The sequence below is a fragment of the Pygoscelis adeliae genome, unplaced genomic scaffold (assembly GCF_000699105.1).
Source record: "Pygoscelis adeliae isolate BGI_AS28 unplaced genomic scaffold, ASM69910v1 Scaffold114, whole genome shotgun sequence".
NCBI classification, from domain to species: Eukaryota; Metazoa; Chordata; class Aves; order Sphenisciformes; family Spheniscidae; genus Pygoscelis; species Pygoscelis adeliae.
In genome coordinates, this window is record NW_008824587.1 from 2,528,545 (window position 1) to 2,539,627 (window position 11,083).

Sequence of the window (11,083 nt, forward strand, 5' to 3'; positions counted from 1 at the left end):
GAGGGCGGGGGGTGCCCCGGGCCACCCCTGCTGCCCCCCCCCCCCGCCTCCCCCCAACAAATCCATGCCGACCCCCTCCCCCAAATACATCCACGGCAGAGGAAGCGCGGAGCCGCCCAGGAGCGCCCTGTCGAGGTGGTACCTTGGCTGGCACTCTCTCCCAGCACAGAACTCATGGACGGGCTCGGGACGGGTCATGGCATCACAGTACGTATCATCCACTTCGATCCCATCATAGCGAACACACATAGCATATGTGGACATCACTCCTAGTTTCAAAGAGAATACATACACACAACAGAGGACGCTTGGTGATTTTGACATCCAAACTCTTCTCTTTTTTCTTTCTTTTTTTTTTGGGGGGGGGGGGGTCAGACTTTCTGGCCTGGAGGGCAGATGTTGCCGGGAGAGGAGGACCGCGGCGGCCACCCAGCCAACACGGACTTCGTGCCTGAGTTTGGCCAGCTCCAAAGGCGGGCACGGCCACCCCTGCCAGGGCTTGCCACCAAGATCAATATATGACTAACACATTTTTATAGGAAATGCTTGGGGCAACGAGTCTGCTGGGCAGCTCCCTCTGCCTCGTAGCCATCAGCTCCCACCCTGCCGGGCTCGTGGGTGGAGGTGACAGAAAATAGTCCCCAACCCACTCCATCCACCCACTCTCTCTATAGGCATTACACCCCGTTTGTACCCGGGTGCCCCCCAGGTGCACCCAGCACTCCAGGCCAAGGAAGGGCTCCCAGGGGTTTTTGCAAGGAGGCACCTGTCCCTCTTGCTCCCCTGCCGAAAGCACAGGCAGCCAGTGTCACCAGACCGAGACCTTTTCCCCCGCAGCCTGCCGTGCCAGAGTAAATGTTGTGAAGTCCATTCTGGGACCTGGCTGGGGACCAGGAGGCTGCTCTGGCTACAGGTAACAAGAATTGCAGCTCTCGGGAACATATGGTTTACATGAAACTAAAAAAGATCTACAGCTCTTGACATGGTATTGCTTCTCTGCGATATGTCATTAAGAAAAGGCAAAGAGAAAGGAGAAATTTAAGTAAAACCTCTCTCTGCTAGCTGCAAACCAGGGCAGAGCAGCCTGGCACGGTCAAGGGGGAAATTTGTTCAGAGGGGATCAAAGAAGTTAAAAATGTCCCAGAACACGTGGCTGACGAGATCCCGGGGAAAGGGACGGCTTGCGAAGCTCCTGCTGCCAGCACGCTGCGGTATGCGTCTGCTGGACAAGAACAAATGCTTAAAAAGTAAAATCCTTGCATTTGCTCTTTTAAGAGATGTCCCTTAGATTGCAATCTCCTCTCTCCCCCTTTTCTCCTTCTTTCTAATTCCAGAAGCACCATAGGATCTGGATTATTTCAGGGATGGTGCCGTTGGGGAGGGGTGCAAGCGAGTGCACAACCCACACGCCTGCTTCATCACAAGTGATGGGCTCATGGAGGCCAGGACCCCCTGACCAAGGAGTAAAGGAGGAGAGAGATCAGGTGGCTTGAAGCTTTTCGGGGGGTGCAAAAAGGGGGAATTTATGCAAAAAGAACACACGCTCGGTTTTGATATCCCTGGCATCTATACGTCGCTGTTCCAGATTTACACCCTCGCAGCCGAGATCAGGCTCCAGGGTAGAAGGAGTGGGAGAAACAAAACAAAAATCAAAAAGCCAAATGCTACTTTGTTTCCTGCCAGAGCTGAACAATCTTCAAAATTTCGCTCTGTGGGGAAGCAGCTGAGCTTTTCAAACCCCTCTGAATGGTCAAAAATGGAAGGAAGGAGAAAAAAAAAAAAAGAAGAAAAAAAAGAGGCAATACGCTGAGACTCAGCACAGGTTTGGGGATCCTGCCAAGCCCCAGCGCGTCCCCGCTGGGCTGGAAAGCGAAGGCGACGTTCAGAGCTCCCCCAGGGAGAGTGTTTTGGACTCGACCCGCTGGGCACCAACGCCCGGCCCCTGACGTGCCCGCAAGGTTGGTGGGCTTTGCACGCCGTGCACCCCAGCTCCTCTCCCCGTGTTTGCACCCGGGTGGAGCGGATTCGGGGTTGCGCTAAACCAGCTCCAGAGATCGCGAGATCCCCTACACATCACCAGGTCCTTCCCATCCCTAACAGACATAAAAGTGACTCACACACCAGGTGATTTCAGCGGTTGTGCAGAATTTGGCTGCTTCTTATAACTACCTGTGGTACATGTAGAGCTGCAGGGTTCATGGGAGGAAAGCTTCCACCTGTACATGTCAGCAGCACTCACACCTTGGCCCTTTCTTAACAACTTCAATCTGTTTCTAGCGATAAGCAAACGAGAAAACAAAAAACAAAACAAAACAAAACAAGGCATTTACAAGGCGAGCGGTGATAGGCCACGTCAGACACACACATCTGCCAGCAGGCTGCAGTTCGGTTGGGTTCGGGTTTGGGAGGGGATTTGCTTTGTTTGGCGGTTGGGTTTGGTTTTTCTGATTTTTTGGGGTTTGTTTGTTTGTTTTAATTGGTTTGTTTTGTTTCACAACATACCTGTCCTGAGCCCCAAGTAGAATCCCCAGCCCGGTTAGAGGCAGAGCTTCCACTGTCTAGAAATAGAGAGAATGGGATAAAAATACCCACAAGAAGAAACAATTCAGAATTTAACAAAGTTTGCATTTTCTGCTCAAATACACCTGGCCCTCGGCATACAGCGACTAAAGGTGCAGTATCTCCTCCCCTGCATCTCCAGGGCCGGGCACGCCGACTCGTGCTGCTCAACGCGGCAGAGCTTTCGGCTGCTCAAATCTCAGCAGCTCACTCCTTCCGAAAGCCTACACGTGGCACAGGAGTTTATAAGCTCGCTTCTCAAAGCACACGTTGCTTTTAAACACCAAGGCATGCCATTTGCCTACCCGCTGCTTTTGCCACTCTTGTTTTGTTTTGGTTTATTTTAGATAGGTAATTTGCATCTCTCACATCCACGCTGTGCTCAAACACGTAATGCCATCGGGAAAGGAGTAACGGAGTCAGCCTGGTGTACGAAAAAGCATTCGTCAAAGCAAGAATAACAGCTTCTCCCAGTTCAGTGCATCCTATATGCTGTAAGGTTGTAACACATCAGGGATACTGCACCTTTACAACAAAAGGCTTCAATTCTGTTCTCATACCTTTGTTCAAACCCTTGAAACAGCTACACTGAAATAGCGTACAAGGTTGTATCCTGACATCCAGTTGTCTCTGGCCTGGCGAGATATGCAGCTTGTATGATTTCTAGGCAGCAGAAGCTCTGAAATTGCCTTATTTAGTTGTTCGTAAGAAAAAGTTGAGGTCCGGTCTATCAAATCAACCTTTAAAAGGACACTGTTGAGAATCCAGCCGTTTCCTTTTGGACCCACCCTCCTTCCACCGCCAGCACTGAGCCTCCAGAAGGATTAAAAACAACAACAATCTCATTTTCCCTGTTGATTTTGCCTCTGTCAGTTTGGCAAATGGTCGCTTCCTGCGTTTGAAATGGAACTGAAATGAATGTGACTATTTTTTGCAGAAAAATAACAACCTCGGCTCACTATAAATAGTGCTTTATCTTGCCAAAACAGCTCTGCCTGGGGACCCACATCAGCCCCTGATTCCGGCTCAGCCCCGGCTGCTGTCAGTGTGCTGCCTGCTGCCACCCAGCCAGGAGAGGGCTCACAAGATGACAGTTTTCAGTCAGATCCATTAAAACAGAGTCAACATCTGGGTTTTGTACTTTAATTTGCGTGGAAAACAGAGTATTACCTAGATACTCTGGTCTATACCCTGCTCTTGGAGGCACCAAATAAAGACCAAGTTATCCTGTGACCGGGACTCCTCTCCCTTGGAAGGAGAAAATAAGCTTCAAATTAAACTTTATACTACATCTGAGGACAGAAAATCTTTCAGCAGTGTCCCTTTAATGTATGTGATCCTAAGTAAAGAGCTGCTTCTATGCGTAACAAGTTCTTTCCAGATAAACCAGACATTTGGTCATAGGGCAGTGTTTAGCTCTCTCACCATTTCAAGCAAAGACAAAACTGTCATTTTGTTCTCCTCTAAATGCAAACAGCAGCACACTGTCCGACAAAGCTGGTGGGTTTTTCCTCTTTTCTTTTTTTTCCTCTTTATGATGAGCTTTATAATAAAGTCAAGTATTTTCTTCCCTGCCTGCACTTTGCTTCTGCTTTTCAAGCAAGCAACTGCACCGAAAATTAGCATCAGTCCCTCACCCCCAGCTGAGGTCTGGGCTGCCTGTCTTCCCGAAACAGTCCCCGTAGCAGAAGAATGATCCTAATGTGCACACGAACACCACAGATCAACATCCAGCTCACATTTCTGTGTTTTATTTCAGTTTTTATTTTTAAGTAAAGGGGGAAACTCATGACTCCTATTGCAGGAGCAGCCCTGGCTGCACACCGCAGCAGGGCACAGGGTGAAGGACAAGGGGTACCTGGATCTGCCCCAGCATGCCACGGAAAGGCTTTAACTGCTCCAGGGGAGGAGAAGCATCACAGCACCCCTACTACGGCACAAGAGCCACCCACCCGTCCCCATCTCAGCGGGACTTGTTCCCAGGGAGGAAATATAACACGCCACGCTGGTGCAAGGTGCTTGTATACCTGATAACTCCATCCACACTAACAACTGCAACGGTTTAGAAAGAAGTAAGATGCCCCACCTCTAACCAACGCTGTCCCGGGTGTACAGACTGGCTGGTTACAGTCTGCAGAGATGATCCCCCCCCCTTGTTTCCTCATTTACAGGGAATGAAAATGAGCCAAAAGCCACCGTCCATCCCAGACCGAGCCTGGGAAGGATTTGGGAGGTCTCAGGTCCAAGCTCCTGACCCCAATAACAGACTGGGTCCCACAGGGCCTTGCACAGTCCAGTTTTGCCCATCTCCAAGGATGGAGATCCCCCACCCTGCCCCACTGCCCTCTTCTTCAGTGCAGCTTCTGGCTGTCCCCTCCACCGCCCTCCCTCCTGGAGGAACAAGTCCAATCCCCAAACTCTTCACATGCCTCGTGCTCCAGCACCCTGCCCGTGACACGCCAAGCCCAAAACCACATCCCGCTGTCAGTATGGGCTTTATCCTGCCGTGTTGGGTGCCAGCAGGAGCTTTAATCCTGGCCTCAGTGAGCTGAGCTGGGGCTCCTCATCCATTCCCACCCAGCAGATGCAATCGTAACACTAATCACTAATCTGTAACTAGGCTTGAGGTAATAAATAAGAAGTTGGGAGAGCAATAAAGGCCTGGGCACAAGCAGGCTGTCCCACCACAATCCCTTCTGCCCCATTCCCTGGAAGTGAGGATTGCCCATCCCTGCGATGGTGGCAGAACAGCCGGACCCCGAGCCCGCAGACATGCCCGTCTCTCCCTCCTCCACAAGTGCCCACACATGCAGACGCTCTAACTGTCAATGACATTATGGGATTTTCTGAACTGCCGGGGTGGAGAGCAATGCCTCCATGCAGTGGGTGAAGCCCCTTGAAATGAGGTGCAGGTTGTTTTGTTGCCTTTCCCCTCCACTATTTTTTTTTTTAAATGAAATGACATGCCTCCAAACAGCATGTTTCCTGCGCCCCAGCTGCCCCACGCCTGCCTCCACTGGCCTTTTAGCCACCCTCCACGGCCCCTTGAGCCCAGCCTGCCAGAGCCAGGGAGGAGCTGAGCATCTCTCAGCCCAGACTACAGCCCCAGCTGGGCCTGGACGCAGCCTTTTGGCTAGGGCAAAACTTGAACTAAACACCTTTTTTTAGTTATTAACATTTAGACCTGAAAAGTTCATATTTTATTCTAGAGTGGGGGGAATAAGAGGGAACACTATAGAACAACCAAGGGAAGAATGTGGGGGGGAAAAAACAAAGGCAATGCTGGGCATCCTTCCTGAAGGGGTTTAAATCCCTGCCCTGCGTCTTCAATAGAGGGGCAGCCAGGGATAGTGCAAGGGGCTTTTTAATACCACAAAAAACCTGCAGTGGAGCCACTGACAGTCTTTTGTGATTATCCTGTAATAGCCAAGCTGCTCTGAAGTTTAAAGCATGTAAAGGTCCCCGTATTCCCAGGAGGTAAGAAAGCGTTAGACCCTTTGAACAGGTACTGGGAGAGAGGTGTGGGTACAGGGTGCCAGGCAAGGCCACCCAGGGAGCGTGGTGGGGACCAGGCGAGCCCCAAGGGGCAGGGCAGCCCCCTTCCTCGCCCCCAAGGCACGGTCAGGCAGAGGAGCTGCCGGCCCTGCCCTCGCCTGTCAGAGTGCTAATGAAATGCCTGCTTTGGCAGCCGAAGGCAAAGTTGCCAAGCCAAGCCACAAGAAGAGACGATAGACTCAAGCCCTTGGCAATGTTTTAATGTTCTTATCATTAAGAAGTTTGTTGATACATTTGGCTGCATGGACATTTTCTTTAGCATAAGTTGCTTTAGCATAAGCTAGTGTAAGTTCTGGGTAAATACAGCTAACTATAACCAGAGAGCATCTGCTCAGTGCTTTATATCTTCTGAAGCTCAGCATCATAATCCATGTTTTACTGGTGGCGAAGACTGGGAGACAGAAGAGTCAAAGCAGCAGAGCCAGAAGGAGACCCACAGGGGAGGCTTAGGTGCCATGGGCCCCGAACAAGCCGTGGGGGTGCACAGCAGGACCCAAACCCACAGTTGTGGGTCTGGGACCTGGATGACTCCCAAGGCCCTGATTTCAACCCCCGCTATCCACGGATTGCTTTAATTTGTGGCTGCTCCCCAGAGAGCCCCAGGGCACCCCAAAAGACCCTAGACGCAGACTTGTGGACAAGCACTATCCTGAGACTCCCTTTCACCCAGCCCATCCTTGCCTGGATGAATTCTGCTGCTGAAGATAGGTTAAGCCTTTTTTTACCTTCCCACTACATTTTATAACACTACCACTCCAAACCAGCCACTCAAGGAATCCTGAAGTGATGGCCCTAATATCAATCAGTGAGCTGCCACTGGAGAGCTTTTGATATTCTTGTCAGAGCAGTGACTAATTGCACTGCTTCTGCATCCATCAAGGTAGCAAACCCAGGCTATTTCTGCTGGAAGCATGTTCCTGCCAACACAAGTGAGGAGGATCGTGGGTGGCAGTCAACAGGGTGGGTAAAAAGGGGCCAGGACCAACTTCTGCTGCATCAGAACTCGGAGGAAGGGGCCTGGGGAATCAGAGCAGGGCATCAAGAGATGACAAAAGGAAGAAGCTTCTTTATGGCCACAGCTCCGATAATGAGCTATGACAGGCAGAGCACAATGCACAAGCTGACAGCCATCAGCATGGGCTTGCCAACATCCGCGCCAAGGAGGGCAGTGAGTTTTCCTCTTGCTTAAATGCTCTCTTGACTTTCTGCTCCCAAACCTCTGGCCCTTCCTTCCAAATGAACCCCCGACAGAAAGCTTTCACATACATCATCCTACCCCCACTTACCTTCTGACTTCCAAAGCAGATAGAAACCATGCAATGGGGTCTGCATTGAGTACAGGGCTATTATGAGTCAAGAACAGCAACAAATAGGATTGACTATAGTTAAAGACATGTCTCCTACCTTGCTTTGTGGGTTCTGTTCCCTTGAGGGCTGGTCATGGTGACAGTGGCATTTGAAAATGGCGTCTCTGCAGATGTGTTGATGGCTTTGCCGTTGCTCAGCTCCATGTAGGTGCTATTAATGGTGTAGGTCACAATACCATCAGTGTCCTCGTAGTCAACATAGAGGCTGTCAATATGTGACCCCACAGAGTTGACTGGGTCTCCCTGGGCAAAGATGCTGTTCATGGTCATGTTGAGCACCAACTCCTTGGAGTCTGAGGTCTTGTCCAGCAGCTTGTCTGTGATGGCGTTCTCCGAAAGGAATTCCCTGGAGGTGAACCTGGGGTCGAAGTCTCTGTTGTCATGGTCTGTCTGGTAAGTAGATCTGGTTACGTTTGAATCTAGATTGGAGCCAACAGGGGGAAACAACAGGTGACAACCACAAAATGCATTCAGGCTGGGAGGCGAAAGCAGCCCGGAGCAGCGGGGGCACGCCGGAGCCTGAGAAGCCACCCAGGAGGCTAAAGGCAGGAGTTGGGGTCTTGGGGAGGGGGAATCTTATGGGGTCGTACCCCTTTGGGAACAGTGTACAGCTCTGAGTCTCATCCTGCTATCACGTGGGCCAGAGGAGAGCTCAGTACCTGCCAGCACCGCCCCAAGCAATAGCAGAGGTCAGAAAGGAAGATGTCCTCCTGGCCCCAGAGCCCACGCAGCCATGCTGGGAAAGCACTCAAGGCAGTTTGGTGGTGGGATGCCCAAGGGACTGCAGTGGGAAGGAGGTTGCTGGGGGCTGGACAAAGGTGGGAGGTGATGAAAGATGTTGTGTCGGGGACCTCTGTGCACCCAGGGCTCCCTCCTGTCCTTGGCATGAGGCAAAGCACGGCAGGGCACCAGCGGGGAGACCTTACCCATGACCACCCCCCCACCCACCAGAAACCAGAACCTGAAGGGCAAAGAGGATTTATGAGCAGAGACGTTTTTAAGAACTTTCCAAGGTTTCCAAAAAACAAACCAGCAGAATCACCAGAGGTAGAAACAGAGCGTTTCTCAACAAGAGCTCTGAGAAGCAGAACAGTGAGGCCCAAGTCTCCTCCTTACCTTGGGGTTGTTTGCCCTTCAGTTTTGGCTCACAGTCAATTGTTTCTGCTCTTTCATAGACCTCATTGGTTTCCTGACCTTTGCTCAAGTTTAAATCTTCCTCCGTGTCCTGCCTTCCAAACACCTGGTTCTCCAAGTCTATCCTTTCCCTGGAGATTTTCCCAAAATACGTTGCATTGTGCTGGATAAAACCCAATGGCACTTCTCCATCAAACTCTCTGCTTTCTTCACTATCTGACTCAGAGAAGGTGTAGTAGATGGGCTGCAGATTTTTTGAGTGTGGCTTCCTCAGGAGGGTGTATTCAAACGTGATGGATGGGTTCTTGCCATTTTGATTCCAAACCTAGCAAACAAATTAAACTATTAGCGGATGCAGTGAGCATATGGCACGCAAAGCTTGTGATTCATCTTGGACTTGACAGTTGGTGAACATCTACTTTGCTGTTTCCAATCTGCTTTCCATCGTACTGCCAACTTCTTACAACTGGAGCCCAGCCCGATTTTCCAAGGGTTATTTGGCAGCACTGCCCTGGGGATTAGCCCCAGCTCAGGGACTGGGAAGCTGCTGAGCAACCAGAGACTTGGGAGAGCCACTTCAGAAGTTACTGACCATCACTTGCAAACCCATTTTTTGTGGTTTTACGGTGAATGAGGCGCATGCACACACACCCCTTCAGCTACGACATCCCCACTGGGGATGGGGACTCACAGCTGATACACTACAACATCTTTTACTGGTCCAATGCTTTGTAAGCACCCAAGCAGCCATCCCTTCCAGAGGAGCCCAGGGCTACATGGAAGATGGCAGGAGTTGGGCTCTGGCTGGCTGCCCAGAAGAAAAATTAAATTACTTTTCTTCATATGCCTAGTTTTAGATGGTTTGCTTTCAAGAAAGAGTTGGGGTTTAAGTTTTGTGCACTTCTCTAAGCTATCTGGCCCAATGTCTTTTTTTTTTTTTAAACTTTGCCTCCCAGGTAACTTGGATAAAAATGCCAAGGACTAGAAGAAAAATCCCCCCACAGTGCCTGAGGCATCTTCTCCCTGCAGAGAGAGGGGTTACCAAGCCCACATTCATTATTCACAGCCCTGCCTGCATCCAAGAGCAGTGACGCAAATAAAATAGGTTTGTGCAAGGAACTGGGCACAGCCACTGCTCCCACTCCCCTCCTCAAGCTGCCCACAAAAGCTAGGAAACCATGGCAGGACTCTGCTCCCACGCCCACCCCTTCCTCGATCCAACAGAGGTTTTCCCTTCCCCATCACCCCCAGCCTTGCAAACTTGAAAAGTCAAAGCACACCATTATATTCAACCCTTGATTTGTCGGTCCTTGCGCAACAATATACTCTATGCCGGTCTCATAAACATCCATGGGCCTGCGGTACTTGAACACCGTGCCTGCAATGTTGAAGTTCTTCGGACTGTCAACTTTATAGTTCCCATTGAAGAAATAGTACCCAGCTTCATCAGCCACAGCTTCAAACGAGAGAGAAAAAAAAAAAGTCAGTGCCATCACATGTAAGAGCAGAAGTATGCAATATTGCCACTTGTTCATTCAGGGGATAAAAAGAGGGTCACAGTAATAAAACAAGTGTTTCTCCCGTGTTACAATGCATTGTCAAACACACATCATGCAAGTGTGGGCCCAGAGTTCTGGGCCATGCATTGCATGCTCCTGGGTATGTGGCTTACACTAGTCCATGGCTCCTCTCACCCTTTTGGCACTAGCAGGGCATGAACATTTAATAAGCACAGCTCTGCAGACAATAAGCAGACTGCCAGATGGCCAACAGCAGGAGTTGCCTCCTTGGGAGCACTGAGCTGATGCCACCTGACCCAGCAGCGACCCAAGACAGCTCATCCAGAGCTAGCCCAGGAACTGCACTAAATCAAGCCTTTTTCATTCAAGCCTTCCTGCACATGGCCACGAGCCTCTGAGGCAGCAGAGCATGACGGTAGCAAACGTGCTTCTCTTGGGCAAGTCCAGATTTTTCCTCACTCCTCCTGAGCAGCTCTGCCCTCTCCATCGTGAGATGGATGGCGTGGCCACCAGCACTTCAGCAAGGCAACACGTAGGTCACATCTCCTTGGTGCTGTTGTCATGTGGCCATTGCACATTCCCCGAGCGGGAGAAGATCAAGGGGATCACAAGAAAGGTGAAGTCACTTGGCTATCTCTGATCCGGCACCAGTGTGTTTGTCATACCACACTGAAGCAGCAATAACACCGATTGCTTTAATGCAGAAACTGTTGGTCAAAGCGTTGATATATACAGCCCAGGTGCTCAGAATGCAGAGAGGAGAAATGCGCTGGCTTACACAACGCAGTTGTGATTTACATTGACTATGGATTTAACTCATGTCTGCAATAAAACTACGTTCAGCTTCACATTGGAAAAAGCATTAGCTAGTACAGGCATGCATTCTAGGGAAGTACCAAGAGGTTATACACACCCAGAACATCTGCAGATTTTTTCCGTTCTACTATC

At 50.4% G+C, this 11,083-nt stretch overlaps 1 protein-coding gene across 1 annotated transcript in view; it reads right to left on the bottom strand.

Annotated features, from left to right (window-relative positions):
• ADAMTSL2 (ADAMTS-like 2) overlaps positions 1-11,083 on the bottom strand; it is a 26,022-nt gene that overhangs the window by 9,310 nt on the left and 5,629 nt on the right. The window contains 6 exon segments of the mRNA XM_009322157.1: positions 143-269; positions 2,170-2,267; positions 7,519-7,900; positions 8,598-8,940; positions 9,896-10,071; positions 11,049-11,078. Coding sequence (XP_009320432.1) covers positions 143-269; positions 2,170-2,267; positions 7,519-7,900; positions 8,598-8,940; positions 9,896-10,071; positions 11,049-11,078 — 1,156 coding nt within the window.